General features: G+C 53.0%; 4 protein-coding genes across 4 annotated transcripts; 1 reads left to right on the forward strand and 3 right to left on the reverse strand.

Moving 5' to 3' along the window:
- Positions 1 to 396: 396 nt before the first annotated feature.
- Positions 397 to 2,034, forward strand: T310_7113 (Maltose permease; the record flags this gene model as incomplete). The annotated part of the gene is made up of 1 exon (XM_013470076.1): positions 397 to 2,034. The coding sequence occupies one exon, from the start codon at positions 397 to 399 to the stop codon at positions 2,032 to 2,034; it is 1,638 nt and encodes a 545-aa protein (XP_013325530.1).
- Positions 2,035 to 4,990: 2,956 nt separating this feature from the next.
- T310_7114 (Jumonji family transcription factor) lies at positions 4,991 to 9,344 on the reverse strand (the record flags this gene model as incomplete). The annotated part of the gene is made up of 5 exons (XM_013470077.1): positions 4,991 to 6,930; positions 7,098 to 7,805; positions 7,869 to 8,776; positions 8,895 to 8,980; positions 9,072 to 9,344. The coding sequence occupies 5 exons, from the start codon at positions 9,342 to 9,344 to the stop codon at positions 4,991 to 4,993; spliced, it is 3,915 nt and encodes a 1,304-aa protein (XP_013325531.1).
- Positions 9,345 to 11,897: 2,553 nt separating this feature from the next.
- T310_7115 (Carnitine O-acetyltransferase) lies at positions 11,898 to 14,560 on the reverse strand (the record flags this gene model as incomplete). Its single annotated transcript, XM_013470078.1, has 4 exons — positions 11,898 to 12,025; positions 12,080 to 14,002; positions 14,058 to 14,087; positions 14,149 to 14,560. 4 exons carry the CDS (start codon positions 14,558 to 14,560, stop codon positions 11,898 to 11,900), a joined length of 2,493 nt encoding a protein of 830 aa, XP_013325532.1.
- Positions 14,561 to 15,770: 1,210 nt separating this feature from the next.
- Positions 15,771 to 16,640, reverse strand: T310_7116 (uncharacterized protein; the record flags this gene model as incomplete). Its single annotated transcript, XM_013470079.1, has 1 exon — positions 15,771 to 16,640. One exon carries the CDS (start codon positions 16,638 to 16,640, stop codon positions 15,771 to 15,773), a length of 870 nt encoding a protein of 289 aa, XP_013325533.1.
- Between the last annotated feature and the right edge of the window lie 838 nt (positions 16,641 to 17,478).

Consider the following 17,478-nt stretch of genomic DNA (forward strand, 5'->3'; position numbering starts at 1 on the left):
TTATTCTAGTCAAGTCACCTACCTTGATAGGCAGGTACGCGGGGTGGCAGTAGCGTGGGGAGGATGGAAGGAGCGGGGACGAATGGCCGTCCAACACAAAGGAACCAAGCATGCGCCATCTCTCTTTCCCTCGTGTCCGTGCTAGCTGCTTTCTCTGACTGCCATTTAGCTTAGCTAGCGACAGAACCGTCTGGAAGATCTAGACCCCGTCAAGCAACATGGCCGGGGTAGAAGCACGTGTCCCGCTCATGCTACTGCAACAGCGGCGCTTTGGCGTCCTTGCTAGGCGTATATAACGGCGCTTTCCCCGACGCACTTCCAGCCGTCTCGACTGCTATGGACTGGACTGGACTGCGCGTGATTGTGCATCTATGGTGATCCATCCTCGTCATCGACATGGCTTCACAACAGATAACTGACAGTGAAGCCAAGGGGGCGGCCAACGTGTCCTCCCACATCGAGGACGGCCGGCAAGAGAGATTGCCGACGAAGGTCGCCCTGACCAGCGACGCCAAGGACGCAACCGACAAGGAGCACCGCATGACCCTATGGCAGGCCATCAGACTCTACCCCAAAGCCATCGGCTGGTCGATCCTCCTGTCGACCGCCATCGTCATGGAAGGCTACGACGTCGTGCTGATGCAGAGCTTCTATGCTTTCCCGACGTTCACGCAGCGTTACGGCCAGCGCCAGCCCGACGGGACCTACCAGATCCCTGCGCAGTGGCAGTCGGGCCTGTCCAACGGCGCCAATGTGGGCGAAATCATCGGGCTTTTCCTGAATGGCATCGTCTCGGAGCGCTATGGGTATAGGAAGACGATGATCGGGGCTCTGACAGCCCTCACGGGGTTTATCTTCATCCCCTTCTTCGCGCAGAATATCCAGACGCTGCAGGTCGGTGAAGTCCTCATGGGGATCCCCTGGGGCGTGTTCCAAACCCTCACCACCGCCTATGCGTCGGAAGTCTGCCCCGTCGCGCTGCGAGGCTATCTCACGACCTACGTGAATCTGTGTTGGGGGATCGGCCAATTGATCGCTGCCGGAGTCTTGCGGAGTATGCTGCAGCGGACGGACGAGTGGGCATACCGGATCCCCTTTGCCATCCAGTGGATATGGCCGGTGCCACTGATTGTTGGCATCTTTTTCGCCCCAGAGTCTCCCTGGTGGTTGGTGAGGAAAGGTCGACGCGAGGATGCGAAGAAAGCGCTGCTGCGACTCACGAGCTCCACGGCAGACGCTGATTTCGACGTCGACCAGACGATCGCCATGATGGTCCATACCGACGAGTTGGAAAAGGAGTTGACGAGCGGGACAACCTACTGGGACTGCTTCAAGGGTCTCGATCTCCGTCGCACAGAGATCACCTGCGTGACCTGGGCGATCCAGAACCTATGCGGAGCGGCCTTCATGGGCTATTCGACCTACTTCTACGAACAGGCCGGTCTGGCGGCCCAGTATGCGTTTGACATGTCCATGTCTCTGTACGCAGTGGCCATGATCGGCGTTTTCGTCTCGTGGTTCCTGATGGCCCGATTCGGACGTCGGACGCTGTACCTCGCCGGTCTGGTGATGATGTTCCTCTTGCTGCTGATCATCGGCTTCGTTGCTCTCTCCTCGTCAAAAAACGCCGGTTGGGCCATTGGATCGCTATTGCTCGTCTACACGTTATTCTACGACTTCACCGTCGGAACGGTGGCCTTCTCCATCGTCGCCGAGATACCATCTAGTCGATTGCGGACGAAAACCATCGTCCTGGGTCGCAATCTGTACAACGTGATCGGGATCATCAACGGCGTCATCACCCCGTACATGCTCAATCCGTCCGCATGGAACTGGAAAGGGAAAGCCGGTTTCTTCTGGGCGGGGATGTGCTTCTTGTGCCTGGTATGGACCTACTTCCGCCTCCCGGAGCCGAAGGGTAGGACCTTTGAAGAGCTGGACATTCTTTTCGAGCGGAGAATCAGCGCGAGGAAATTCAAGGAGACGGAGGTGGACATTTTCGAAGCTGAGCGGCGGGAGAAAGAGGGTAGTTAGCAGAGGGTTAAAAAAAAATTGCTGTAGCATGACAATAGTTGACAATAAAATACTCCTATAGCACATACTGCTAGGCACTGCCTGAATAGATAACACAGAATGACCACAGCATTCAATTCAAAACGACGCCAGTCAAAAGATATTCATTGCGTGGAGATCTTAACTAGAAGGGGTGTGGAAATAGAAAGAAAGAGAGAAAAGAAGAATGACATTTTCGCACTCAACAGTATAGTATCGAAGGAGGACCACTGTTATCTGTTCTGTGAGCGTTTGAAGACGCTCATTGCCCTTTTCTTCCCTTTCTGGACTATTGCCTAATGAGCTAATTAATTAGTATAGATAGATAGGACTATATAACATGAAAAAAAAAATCAAGAATACATAGGCCTTACTTTAAAAAAGCGTATGGACATGTCCCAGGTATATAGTTGTCACCTTCACGGCTAGATTTATAGGGTCTCCTCTTCAACCATCTGCCAAAACTCTCGAAACTCGACGAGTCTCCCAAAGCCGAGGTCCTGCACTGCAGCCGCCAATCAATCACTTGGAGATATGGCCTAGTCTACGCGTAAGTTGAATCCGATGATAAATACTACTCAAGTACTACGCGTGGGTGGTCGCACAGTTAGTTTCTTTTCGTGCTGGAGCAGTGTCTTCCTTCCAGAGCGATCTTTCTTTCATGGGCACCATAGACAACTATGTACATATGTCAGCACCCTGCATGCATTATTGCGGGAAGAAACACTGCCTGAGCCTCATTCTGTGCATTTATTGAACATGAAGCAGGACGCTAATCGATGAAAAGAATACCTATTACAAAAAAAAGGCTAGATGATGCTTGGTTCGATGTATGTACATAGGTAGGATGCATAATGACAAACGTGGAAGGAGTAAAGTACTCTGTAAGTAAACACATACTTGTGCCATCTGCATGTGACAAGTATAATATATGGTTAGAAGCTCCACCTGGGAAGGAGATTTTATTAAAATTATATACATACTAGGCATTACAATATAGAGGCACTCTTCTCTCTTCAAACCAGCCAGACAGTTGTCGTGGAGGAACAGATAAAAAAAAATGCCATCTACATACAGTATACATACACAATTCTCTTTTTATTTCTTTTCTTCCGCCTGCATGGTTATTTGACTATTAGCTGTCTTATTTTTTTTTTCATTTTCACCTCCACCATACTATTTTTTTTTTGAATTATTTCTCCATTATTTCTCCAACGGCAGTGATGGTGTACAGTACTATAGTAATTCCTCCGTCCATGTGGACGATTTACCCCATGTGGGACATGTCCATATTCTACTGTGCATACATAACCTACCTACCAACCTACCTAGGTAGATATACTCCGTAATAGTACACATACAGTACACACTTGTTCGATAAGAAAAGGGGAACTAAGAAAAAAAAAAGAAAAGAAACTCAACTCAAAATCTGTTAAAAACAGAGCCGTCCGTGTCTTTGGTACCGTCCAGTCCCTGGACCACGGACCATAGACCACGGACCATGGAAAACTTTTGAGGTGTGCAGCGTCCCGGTCCCGGTACCGGTACCAAAGATCCTGGCCCTGGCCGTGATCGGGGCGGGGCGAGTATAACGAAGACAAGAACCGAACCGAACCAAAAAAAAAAGGGACCAAAACTGAAGGTTGGAACCTTCTTAAATTAAAATTAAATTGAAACCTTGGTTCAGATTATAAACAAACAAACAGACAAACAAATATTAAATACTCAAATCAACAGCTACTGACTATATCAAAACAAACCATTTATTCTTCAACTCCATTTTATTTATTTTATTCGTTATAATTTATTTTTTATTTTCATATTTTATTTTTTTATTTTATTTTTATTTATTTTTTTAACTAATCCTCAAGATACATACACGAACATACACGAGCCACACACACGCTCGATCGATCGAGTCGATCCTCACACTGTCATTCCGGCTTCTTTTTATTTTTATTTTTATTTTTTTTGTTTTATTTAGTACATCACCTTCATTTCCCTTCCTTCCTTCCTTCCTTCCTTCCATTTCCATGGGCAGGTCGTTTCGGACCTCCTTTTCATTTTTCAAGGCGTTGAGCCACTGTCAGTACCTCAGTTAGAAAGAATGATCACAGAAACAGGACTTGAGCTTATCGGGACAAGTCAGTCAGTCAGTCAGTCAGTCATAGAAAACAGAGACAGAGGGGGTGGTGAGAAAATAGGGGTATCAGCAAGAAAACAACATCGAAAGAAAAGAAAAGAAAAGAAGAAAAAGAAGATTTTGCTTGAAGCTGATTTCTGGGATTTTTCTGTTTTTGTTTCTGCTTGTTCTAGTGTAACGTCATTGTAAAATAACACGCTTGGGGTAACAAACAGGCGGGCGAAAGTAGGCCCTGCCGACCGCATGTGTGTGTGGAATGGGAGACGGAATATAGGAGAGGTAGCAAGGTGAAAGAGCAGGAGAGTGGGTGACGAGTGTGTGTTGTAAGAATGTGTTGTTGTACATCGACAATGGCACCGGTGGGAATCCAATCGCTCTTTCACTCTATTGTTTTTGTTTTTCTGTGTCGTAGTGTTTTCGAAAGGCGAACAAGACGAGAACCCCTCCCATAACCCCAGCCAACCATCCACGCCGTACACGGTATATCCTCTATCAAATCAAACAAATGCCAACCCGTTCAACGGATCCGCGTGACATAAAAAAAAAACTCATCCAAAAAAGACAATAAAAAAATAACAACAAAAATGACGAATCAGACGAATCATCAAGTCAGGTGTCGTCAACTCGCGTCATGAATCACATAGGCGAAGGTATAATAAAAACAAACATCATCTCCCCATGTGCAAAGAACAGAACGCCCAGTTCATGCAGTCATCAATTCGGATACAGGTCACAGGAAACACGGAATATGTGCAAGACAGAGAAAGAGCAGTTTCGTCGGACGAGGTCGACAGGTCAAGGACTCAGTTCGGCACCAATGTCATCTGTCGTGTCCATGCCGAACCCGGCCATGTCCACCGAGTGCAACGACCCTGGCCCCCGGCCAAGGGACAGTTCTGACGCGGCGTAGTCATGCTTGAGTCGCTCGTGGGGGCCAAAAAACGGTCGGCTCTCCTCGTTCGGCGTCGTCCCATCCCCTGCGACCCATGGACCATGCTGCCAGAAGCGCGTGTTGGCCTGCTGATCGCCGAAAAGGTCATGGTGGTCATGGAGATGCCGGGGAACGATGGAGGAATCGTGATCCCCATGGCTGTTAAAGTCGTTCGGCGATGGGTAGCCAAGATGTGCCCGGCTAAAGCTGGAGGCCGGCGAGTCGGCATGCAGCGGCAGGTCCAGCCCGGACATCGTTATGGGCATGTCCTCGACCGTGGTGATGTCGATGGTCGGGTTCTCTGTCTGCTGGGCCAGAGCGGACGCGAGCCGGAAGTTGGACGTGGAACTGTGCCGGCTGTGGCTCGCGGCCCGCTCCGCGATCCGCTTCTGCACAAAGCTGCCGCAGGCCTTCATCACCTTCTCCTGATCCTCGGGCGACAACGAGAGGAAATAGTCATTGGCGAGGGATTCTTTCTTCCGGGGAGGATCATCCTGAGGCAGGTTGTACTCTTTCTTGACCCATTCCGCAAGCCCAAACGGGGACTCGTACGGGGATCGATAGACGGTCGGGGCCTGCGCCTTCTGCTGCTCGAGGTACGCATACTTGCCTGCCAACCGGCCGCCCGAATAATTGCTGCGATCGAACGGCTCCTGCTTGAGGTAGTCGGGCTCTCGCTTGGGGATGACGTCGAGCCGGTCCCGATGGCTGATGAGGGAGAAGCGCAGCATCTGCAGGAGGCGGGTGACCTCCTCGGAGCGCATGTTGAGCGGCTGCAGCGGCAGCAGGGTGCCATCGGCGGCCTTGGGCTGGACGCGCTGCTGGGCCATGGCGAGTTCCAGCTTCTCCATGCCGTTGGGAGGGGGCACGGAGCCCATTGGGCCCAGGAGGGTTTCGACGACCAGCTCGGGGCTGACGATGGTGTAGCCGGCGAAGACGTTGGCATGGTCGGTGATCTGGGCCAGGCGGCGGCGGGCGATCAGCTCACGGACGCCGGCGAAGGTGTTGGTGGGGAGGTCCGGCTGGGGCTTGGGGTAGGGAGCGTAAGCGGAGGGTCGCGCAGCAGCATGAGCACTGGAATTGGCGTTGGCATTTGCATTCGGCAGCGGTCGGTAGGCAGGAGTCATTGCAGTGTCTGGGAGGCGGCGCTGCAATGGGAGAGGAGGGCGAGGGAGCCTTGAGGTTGGAGGGGCAGCGAGGTGGTGGGGGGTTCCGGCCGAGGAGGGGAAGCGGCCCGCGGCGAGGGCGCTAAGCGCCTTGACGCTGTCCAGGAAATTCGCCCGCGGATTGTGGACCGCAACGCTAGGGTTGTGCGTATACTGTGCCCTACACTCCGTCGACGACTCGCCCAGGTAGTACCAGATCTGCTCCGGCTTGGTCAGGTCGACGCGCGCCTGGGGCGCCGCCGTCGGCAGCTCGACGCTCTCGAACTCCGCCCACTGGAACGGCGCGTTGGGGTCGCAGAAGGGGGTTCCCGGCACCGGCACCGTCGACGACGCGTCCTGCTGCGTCTCGGCCTTGCGCGTCAGGTGGGCAGGCAGGGGCTTCGTGCCTGGGGGCAGCGGCGGGAAGCTGGTCTTGCGGACGATGAGCATCCACCGGTACGGCAGCTCGATGACATCGCCGCGGGGGAGGACCTTGAGCAGCAACGTCCGCTCCGCAGGCCGGTTCTCGAGCACGATGGCTCCGTGGATCTCCCTGTCCGCCTGGAACTGCACCAGGTCGCCCACGGCCAGTCGTTCGGCAGCCTCGAGCAGCTGTTGGTCGTCCTCCGCTGCTTCTCCGGAACCCACGTCGGCCGCCTCTGCCGATGAAATTTACACTTCAAGTCGACGCTGGGAACAGAATACTGGCCGCCGTCGTCGGCCGTGACCAAGATGGATCCGTATTCGACCTGCACCCCAGCCAGGAGGGCGCAGGTTGGGTGGTATGCCCTGGTACACTTGCCAAAGTTACACTGGAAGCATGCACCCCGCACTTCGCGACAGTATAGGCACTTGAGACCGAGGCGGGCCTTGGGGATCTTGTCAATGTCGCACACGACCTCTCTGCCAGACTCATCACGAAGGATCGAGGTTTCCTCAATGTACATGGCACAGCGCCGGTGGGCATAAGACTTGCCGTCCTCGGTGGGGAGCAAGTCCTCGTAGTCTAGATTGTTGGGACACAGTACGCACGGGATCTTCCGGTCGGCCTCACTGCTCACCCGGGGCCGCTTCGATCGGGGCTCGTCGCCCTCACGCTTGCGTTTCCTAACACGGGTGGCAGTCTTCTCCGGCACGCTGCGGGGGGGAGTAAGGAGGTCGGAGGCGCCTTCGACCTCATCGAGGTCACTCTCGAGCCCGTAATCCTCATATTCCGGAGTGGCTTCTCCTCGCAACTTCCGTTCAATCTCTCCAACGTCGATCCAGACGCTGTCTGCTTCACAGTTACATTTCTTCGCGACTCGACCATAGTCCAGCCACTTTTCAGTTGCAAAGTTGACCGACTCGGCACAGTTATAGCCCAGATTGTACCCGGAATGATACCCATAAGGGTAAGTAATCACAAATTCCTTTTCGTAGTGCACCAATTTGTTGACGGTGATGCCAAACTGCGATTTCAGGACGCTCGGGGAGATCAGGTACGTCTTGTGACGGAGGAATTGGTCGCAATTCTTCGCGTCGTTTGGCCAGATACCTATCAATAGTCAGCCCAGCCGAACGACTTGAGGCAAGTCTTTTTTTTTTCATATTGACATACTCCGCATAGCAGCCTCGAACCGAGGTGCATCCTCCTGGGAAATGCTGTACCACTGCTTCGGGGCACCAAAGTGGATATAGTTGATACTGTACAGATCGACATCTTCCAGATGCCAGGCAAACGTGGCCTTCCACATGCCCAGGTACAGGTAGGCGGTGTTGACTCCGGGCACTTTCTGGCCCAACACGTCCAGCAAATTGGGAAGCTTGGCGACATTCCACGACGTCGTCCTATCGTCGAAAAGCGATCCAGGCATGTCCGCGCCATACATGGGGTTGTTGAACATCAACGACTTCCAGTAGGCGGTTTCCAATTCTTCGCACCGCTCGGTGGTATACTCCTCGCCGTCGTTCATGCGATAATCAAAGTCTTTGAACGCTTCCTCGTCAATCTGATCGAGCGACTCACCCTTGTTATGCTTTCTCCTCGAGGACACCGACTTTGGCTGTCTGCCCTTTGGCTTGGCGGCCGGGAGGGACTCTCCATCACTCAGCTCCTCCGTCTTGGTCTCGACGGGGTTCGATTCCGGTGACACGGGTGTTGGAGGTCCCTCCGGCTTGGACTTCTCGGGGTCATCCACCGGTTCCTCCTTGATCTTGATCTGATTCGATCGTTTCGGGGGCCTTCCGGGGCCGCGTTTCTGGGAATCCGATCGGGTCGGCTGAGATTTCGGGGCAGAAGCCGTGCGAGCCGCCTTCTCTTGGTTTCGCCGTCTCTCTCCTCTCCGAGCCGGGGGCTGGTGACTGCTCTCCTCACACAGCGCCTTCCATTGAGGAAGATTGTACGTTCGTTGCTTCTCGATGTTCGCCTGAGTGTAGGTCCCGTGCGAGCCGTGGAATTCCTGCATGATCGGGTTCTTGACTTTAATCGTTTTGACGGCTTCATCCAGCGGGGGGAGGGCGTCAACCCTACAAACTGTCCATTAGCAACAGTCCCAACCCGTCGCACGTCTCCCGATTCGACGGAGCGATAACCCCCTTTGATGGCTCACGACAGAGTAGAAAGCAGTAGTCAAGGGATGCTCACCATTCCTTGGGCGGAATGACCTTGACGATGCCCGACTTCATTCCGTAGTGGTCAATCTTGTGGATAAAGGACTGGAAGTCGCGGAACTGGTCCATAGTCTAGAGATCATGGTTCGTCCCGTGTCAGCCGTGGATTCTTGCCTTATCGCAGCGAGGGTGCTGCGTGGCCATCACTCACCGGCTTGAAAACGGGGATCTTCCCACCGCCGTAGTAATGGTCCGGCACGATCTCGTCGTCGTCCGCGGCGGGCGCAGCGGTCGCACCGGTAGTCGCGGCGGCGTTGTTGGAGTCCAACTCGAGGTCGGACAGCTCGGAGGGAACGCCTTCGAGAGAAGCATCCTTCTTGCCGTTGGCGCTGTTGGGAGGAGTCATGGAGGTGGTGGCATCGGTCTCGCGAGGGCCGCTTGCGGGAAGCGCATCGAAGGCCGGCTGCTCGAGCGCAGTCGCCATGGTGGAGATGACTGAGGATGGAGCTGAATGCTGCTCCGTGTCGAAGACGATGGCTGCCGTCGGACTTTTTTGCGACCGCTGATCGACGGCGGTTGAGGAGATTCCCAGCGGTCGGGGAACGGAAGGGAGGTGGCTTGGCGACTCGGGCTGAAGCAACGGGGAGATGAGGATGGCTAGATTTCGATGGCGACCTGGATCAATGGATGGCTTTAGTGACAGGACCAAAGGGGGAAAAGGACAGTATCGCCCGCGAGGATAGCCCCTCTCTCGAAGGAGATGGAGAGCGATGCGGCGAGAGGGGTGGCCAGCAGGTTAGCAGCGGGAGTAGGGTAGATTGGAGCAGATTTGCAGCAAGCAAGCAAGCGCTGCAGGCGGCGGGTGGCACGCTAGTTGGAGGCGATAGGAGAAGGCCAGTGCAGTCCGCAGGCCCGGAGTGGACCAGCAAGAACTGCTAGAGGGACCAGCAGCGCTCGAGAGGGCCGTTTGTCGCACGCAGCACTGGAGACTGGGGCGGTCTGCAGCGTGCTGAGACTGGAGAGGCTTGGGGGGAGCAGGCAGGCAGTGAGCACACTGGCCAAGGCAAGATTGGCAGCCTGGGAGCCTGAGGGCGGCCACAGCTGGACAGGCCAGGCCGGAAGCACGGCTTCCAGCACGCTAAACCCGATCAGGCCAGCAGCGATCGCAGGCAGCGGCATCCGATGTCGGGGAAAGGGGGCCAGCACCGCACGAGATCGCGGCGAACGCAGTGAGATCGATGACGGGGAGAGAGGAGATGCAGAGACACTCACTGGATGGAATTAATCGAGACCGCTGCAGGCAGCACGAGAGCGTCGTTGATGCGCCAACCTCGAGGACCAGAGGCAGGAGAGGTCGTCGACGGAGAACGACGGGCGAAGGCGTCACGGAGAGCGAATTAGGTGAGGCACGGGGCCAGTGTCACGTGATGACCAGCAGCACGGCGATGATTGGGCGATAACTCTGGCAAGCTTCCCTACGACTCAATAAGAAGACAATTCCTATTGTGGATTACATTGTTACTGTTAGATCAGAGTACAGGGGCAGTAACTGTAGTTCCTGTGCCTTGGAGACATGCCACGACAATCCCAGATAAAGTCCATCTACTAGCGCAGCAATTTCCATCCAACGTTCCAAAAATTGAAAGAAACCGTATACTAAATCGAAGCTTATGCATACGAAGTGAACTAACCAAATCGACAGACAAACCGTGAATGGAGGATGTTGCATCAACCCACGCAAGATAGTGGTATAGTGGTATAGTATTAGTCCGGACCCACGAGCTCGATCGATGATGGATGGGCCTCCGCCCAACCCAACCACCTACAGGAGTCAGTCAATCAAATAGTAGTCCACTACTGACCTCACCTCACCACCAGCCAGAGGCCAACAGATGCTCCAGAGTCCAGCCTCCCGGTTGGTCCAGGCTCTAAGTCGAGTCACGTCAGAGCGGCCAGCGCCGGGCCGGCGGCACATTCAGTTCGGTTCTGCCCAATTTTCTCAGGCATGACATCCATTCATTCCATCCACACTAATATCAATAACTGGCCAATAGCAGTCGCCCACCAGCGTCTTAGTTGCATTCTGCTTTGCAGCAGTGTGGTGTGATCGACCATGTCGAGCTGGCACGAAAGGAAAAAAAATGAGAGAAAAGGATGAAGATGGAAATAATGGATTAATATTACAGTCAACAGAGGGAATAACAGTATTATAATATTATTAGCCTACGGTATGCATACTATCTACAGTTCTACAGTAGACTACATGTTTTGTCAGTCAGGATTCGAATGTTCGGCCTTTCCGGCTAAAACAACCGGGTAAATTAAATCGGTGATCAGCGTTCCGTTCCGTACGGAGTATATACATAAACGTAACGTAGATCAAGAACAGGGATGATGACGCAGGCTCTGAATAGTAAGTAATCCCTGTCGTTAGTGAGATGCTTGCTGCATGACATTTCATCGAGGCAGCAAGGACAGCACACTTGGATCTAGTAAGGACTGTGTAATTACTGCTGTTGACAAGCGGTGGATTGAGACTGGAGAGACAGAGTCAAGATAAGATAACGACATCCCCGCTGCACCAGCCACCAGCAAATGGTTATGGTTAGTTATTGTTAGTGATTATTGCTTGCAGCTCGACAGCACGCCTCTCGGTCGGCTGTGCCCCACAACGGTCGATCACCAGGTATCTATGCGCAGTTCTAAATTTCTTGATTTCCCAGATAATATCTTTCTTCCTTTACAAGCTGGTCCTGAAAAGAGAGCAAGTTAAGAATGATGACAACACTCCATTGTCGATACGCTCTTCGCTGATAGCATGGTAAACAATAGATACAAACTTTGGCCCAAACACGCTGCATTGCTGGTATCCTCTGGCATCGAACGGTAACGGCATCAATCCAATCCATGTCAATCTGTAAAAAGGAACTTTCATATAGGCATCACGCATCAAGTATATACAATCCACGGGTGAAGACCGGTTAAGACCTGTTATCAATACAACCAACTCATAGAATCAGTGCCTCTGTCGGCGTGGCTAGTATTCGGCAAGTTGAAGCTTCTTTCCGACTGGACGTCGCCGGGCTGGCTTGTCTGACCCGCGCTCCCGGTCCGCCTGAAGACCCTTGAGCGCGTGGAGCAGCATCCCCGCATCGAAGAATCCATCTGTGGAGGGTCAGCGGTCACCATAAATAACACACAGTGCGTTTGTCAACTTACATCCTCCCATTCCATCATCCTCCACCTCGCCACTGTCCGTCGTCGGCGTTTCCGTCCCCCGAACGTGATTGGTGTCCTGACGGATGAGACGGCCCCGGCGATGCTCTCCTCTCTCAGAAATGAGCTCCATTTCCCTCGCTCGACTGGTCCGTGGGCTCATGGTCTTGCGGCTCGTGGCCCGCAAGAGCTTCCGGATCTCCAACAAGTAGGACTCCAGCGTATCCATCAATCGGGCCGTCTGGCGGTGCTTGGACGATGCGCAAATGGAAATGGAGTCTTCTTTGATGATGTAGCCAATTCCAAAGCCGTCGCCGGACGTCGGGCCGAATCCAAAGTGCCGCAGAGAGGGATTTCCGCAGTTTGACGTAGACAGGATCGTCGTGTTGAGCTTGTCCCAACCTGGATCACTGAAGATGGCCGGTGTGGCCGGCATCGGTCGCAGACGGGCGTTGCCGTAGCTGCTGGAAGACAGCCCATCTTCCGACGGAGTGGCCGAGCGCTTGGGGGACTCGGCATTCGAAAGATTCTCCGCCGGACTGGAATAGCCGTTGGAACTGGTTTCGGCGCTGCCGTTGACCGAGGGCTCTTCATCAAAGGACCGCTGCCAGACACAATACAAGGCATACAGATGTCGATCCTGACCCAGACCCTTCGAACACTCCTTTGTGATGGCAACGTGCCGTTCCGTGGCCTTCCGCAGCGCCGCCACCTTCTGCTCAGGGGGGTTGTCGCCCCAGAACGTCTTCACGAATTCCACCGCCTCCGGGGTGACCGTCCGGATGGCCTCGGTCCGACCGTGAAGGTACATCTTCGTCATGGCCGGCTCATAGGTGTTTTCGACACGGCCATACAGCCCATAATATGCGGCTTGGAATGCCATTTGCACAAAGGCATCCGGCGAGAATCCCATGGAAGTGATGAAGTGCTTCCCGTACCCGTTGAAGTCGAGAACCTGGAATTCATGTTGCTGGAGAAGGTCGGCGAGGTGGGATTCGGCAAACCGAAGCGCGATACTAAGCTCCGGGGTCATATCCCACTGCAGTTTGCGGGGGGTCGTGCTGACGTTGCCAAAGCTTCGAGGGTCCCGTTTGGCCGGGTCCGGGCTCTGAGACGCCCACAGGGTCGGTGCCTGGCCATTGATGGATCTGGCGTACCGAAGGATCGTATCCGTGTAGACGTCGCTGGCAAAGCGCAGCACCGTATGACCGTCCACGCCGGTATGCTCGAAGTTGATACCGGCACTGCCATTCTGGCAGACGATGATCTGAAGCTTATCATACCACCGGTTGATACACGTTCCAATCTGCACGCCTCGCACAATCTCGCTCGTGCCGCACAACATGTTGGCACAGAGATCTGCCGTGCTGGACGGTTCCATGTGGTCCAGACACAACACAAAAATGGCGCCATCGACAATTTGAAGGCACTCGGCGTTATTTGATCCCTCCTCCTTGGTGAGAAGATCTCTCAAGTTCGACCACACTTTTCGATTTTCCGTACTCAGAATACCCAGAGCCCCTTTTGCGGCTTCCTGGAGCGGCGTCTGCTGGGCGTCGTCAATAATGCCCTGAAGGTTTACCGCCACATCCTTCTCGGTCATGATCAGGTCGTTGTTGTCATCCAGCACGTCAAACCAATAGAACTGTCCCCGACATAAGACCACGATGTGTTTTGAATTCGGGTTTTGACCGATGATGCAACCATTCTCCGTGGGAATCCGGGCCGTACCAAACAGTCGGGAGTACTGAAACATGCAAAGCGGTGTGCCCCGGACAGTATCAGGCGGCAGTTCTTCTCGCCTCACAGCTCGAACAAAGCACAGCGCTGAAATCACGAGCGATGCGGCCCGAGTCACTTGATTGTTTCGCGCAGGGGTTGGGTCATCCTCCAGCAGGAAGAATGGATTGAGGTTCAAGACGACAGCTAGCCTCTCGTCAGGATCTCTGCCCGGCAAAACAGCAATAAAGAAAGGACTTACAGTTGTCGAAATTCAGGTAGGAGTCGTACCCTTTCGAGGAACATTAGCCGTAATGCTCAATTGCGTGGATGAAACGGGTGTGGCCACCTACAGAATTGCTCGATGTAGCTCGTCTTGGATGAGGCATATTTCTTCAATTTTTCCTGGAGTTCGGGGCCATCTGTCTTCAGGAATTCCTGCACCGCCGCCTTTGTCTCCTCGTGTTCTCTCGGAGTCTGCAAGGGATACAGAGCATCGAGGTATTTTCGGCAAGTGGACTCGAGATCGGGGATGGGGAGCTTGGGAAGCGAATCCTGGTTGGCAAAAGTGATGCCTTTCTTGGGAGTCGAGCTTTGAGTTCCTGCCGCATCAGGCTGATTTTGGTGGTCTGCACCCGTGGAAGCTGTGCCATTGGACTTCGACAGATCAGCTTCAGTCGCCTGTCGAAGCTTCGACGGCAAAATCGGATCGCCTGGCGGCTTGGACATGTTTAATAAACGGACTGCAAGCGCAGAGTAAGACATTGTTCCCAGAACTCAAGGTGTGTGATCAAATATCAAGCGTATCGACAAGCAAGAAGAGTAGGTATAGACAAGAGACGCAAAGCGCTACGGTAGAAATAGTGGCAGTCTTGTAGACAGTAAGGCGGCATGGATGGGGACTGATCACATAACAAATTGGAGCCGAAACAGAATGAGACGAACCGTAAAGAGAGAGGGGGGGGATGGGTGAGAGGATGGAGACGGGGAGGGAAAGTGATAGCCACGAAACAACGGTGATATATAGGGAACGGCCCTTTGACAACCCCGCCGTCCGGGGGAGTCGCGGAAACGCGGAGAGGGCACAGTCTGATAGAGGGAGAGGAATTCCACCGCAGAACGATAAGAAACAGGATGCTTACACTGACCTGTTAATCCGCTTAGATCGGATCGAAGGTGGATCGCCTGCAAGTCACAGGCGTCGGCGCCCCGGCGTGGAGTCTATCGGAGCAACGGAGGAGTTGACTACTTAGCCGTAGTCGCCAAATCCCTACCTAGGCGACTCAGCGCCTATATGCTCTACCGGACGGGGCACGAGGGTAACGGTCCAGCGGAGGAAACTGGCTAGGTCGACCACTATTCGACCTGGATCGAATTTCCGCCCGAGGTGAGACTCGTCCGATTCGGGAAAGATAAAGGATGACGTGATAAGAAAGCGACGGCGGGCACACGGGTCTTGCCTGGGAGGAAGCTATCGGGATATGATACAGGGATGTGCGGAGAAGAGGGTGTCAACGGAAAAGAGATTAACGGGATTGATGTCGAGGCTGGCAGCAGCAAACTCTTGACGTCGTATCCAGATCCGGAACTAGAAAGAAAGCTCGAGCGAGCTATGTAATCCTTCCCCACGCCAAGTTGTCCACAGTCGAGAGCTCTATTCGGAGGACGCAGGCAGGCTTCGTCTGCCCAGCAGTGGCAACATCGGACGCACGGCAAGGGAATGCTAGTGAATGACTGAGACCTGGAGAGACCGTATAATGGCACGCGGGGAGGCTGGCGTCATGCCTCGCGACGTTTGGCCAGATGAAGCTTCCATTCGCAGCTTCGCGCCTTCTCCAGGACGCTCGGGCGAAGGGAGATCGACGGGGCCCCGCAGTCTATCACGTGACTGCCGCATTGGGCAGAAGTGCCACCCGACGGCAGCCGCAGGGCGGAGGGAAGGAATCGGCCGAGTGTTTGGCCGACAGCGACCGAATTACCGCCGTCGCAAGAACTTAACAGATAGCAGTCTTCGAATATCTGTGCTGCCGTCTGTTGCGTCGAGGATTTGTGCAATTGCGGCATGGGTCTCGAGGAGCACAGGGCTTGGCAGCGGACATTCATCTTTCTCATTATTGTGATTTGTCAAGGTAACGAGTCCATTCTCGGGCAGGAAAGGCACGAGACACGTTGAAAAGTTCCTGTGTGTTCTCAGGCGATACACATGGCTGGCGTTGTTGTTGCTTGTTGGCTCGAGAGAAACTCGAAAATCGCCAAAGTCTCGGTATAAGGGATCCATGAGAGTGATCACGTTCCGTGGATTATGATAAAGACCGTCAACCTGATGATGATCATCAAGTTCAGAGCGCATGCTGGGGAAGTACCGACGGACGTTGAACCAGACCCCCGAGGATGCGCTGCGTTCTTCTTCCAGAAAGGGCAAGATGTGCACAGCCGCGAGGTAACTCGTAAGCATTGATTTGTCGTCTGGCGCAGGCTGATGAACATCATAAACCTGGGTGACAACGCAAATGTTGCCATCTCGTTGCATGCATGCTTTCTCGATATCACCACCATCCCCATGGGATGGCCTGTTAGCCATCTTCATAGGGAGAAGAAGTCCTTCCACTAAACGAGAGGCAAGGCTCTGTAAATCACCGTCGGTTTGGCAACCGGTAATATCATCAGCCAGGTTTGCCCGACCGTCACGGGGTAAGTAGTCAAGAAAAGCGCGCAGCACACGTGCCGTGTCGTCGTTGGAATCCCGTGGCTCGTATCCATCCAGCTTGTTGTTTATCTCGGTTTCGACGTGAGAAACCGCTGTCATTGTCAAAGCTGGTGATGAGGTTAAAATCTGAGAATCCATGACAATATCTTTTTTTTTCAAGAGATAAGGTATGTTGTGGAACAGGCTCCAGCCGGAGAGTGGACACCAGCAAGAAGGGTAGTGAATCCATGGATTCAGTCCATGCTAATTCGATAAATAAAAAAGTAAATTTAAACTGACGTTCCCTGACGATGATGAATACCTTCATTCCATGGAATGAATTAGAAGGAGTGGTGACCTCAATAGAGTGAAAGGTATTGAGCAATTCTTTCTATACAGGGAACTCTATGGAGTGATTAATGCTATAGAGTAGAGCTGAACACCTTTTAAATTCTTTGACCTGGTGACCTGATAAATAACTTAATTTACATCTAGATAAGTCAGCAAGATGTTATTAAGGTTTAGAGGTTATCTTGGGAGCAATGAATACTTAAACAGTGCTTTAGTGCTGCTGAAGATAGGAATATATTGTACACAGTAGATTGCTCAAAAAAAAAAAACTCTTTCAGCGTGTTTTAGTCTAAAGTAATAACCCAAATCCAAGCCAATGCTATACTTTTAAGACCAAATATATTGAACTTCGTGAGGTCTTGGATACTAGGAGAGGTGTTTCTGTAATTTCAGTGTGCAGAGGAATATGAATAATCAGATGCAGAACGCGACTGAGGTGGTGCTATAAGACTTGAATTTTAGTCACCGTCAACTAATTGCAGGTGCATTGCAGTTAATATCAACGAAACTCACCACAGATAATACTATTCTTGATTCGCTTGGGCGAGAGGAATCAAAACACCCCAGGGAGCTGAGAATTGCAGCAACTAGTGAAGACACGTCCATTCACCTGACCTGGAACTACTTGCTGACCGCCTTACTTGGA

The sequence above is a fragment of the Rasamsonia emersonii genome (genome assembly GCF_000968595.1).
Source record: "Rasamsonia emersonii CBS 393.64 chromosome Unknown ctg1118621760503, whole genome shotgun sequence".
Taxonomy (NCBI): Eukaryota; Fungi; Ascomycota; class Eurotiomycetes; order Eurotiales; family Trichocomaceae; genus Rasamsonia; species Rasamsonia emersonii.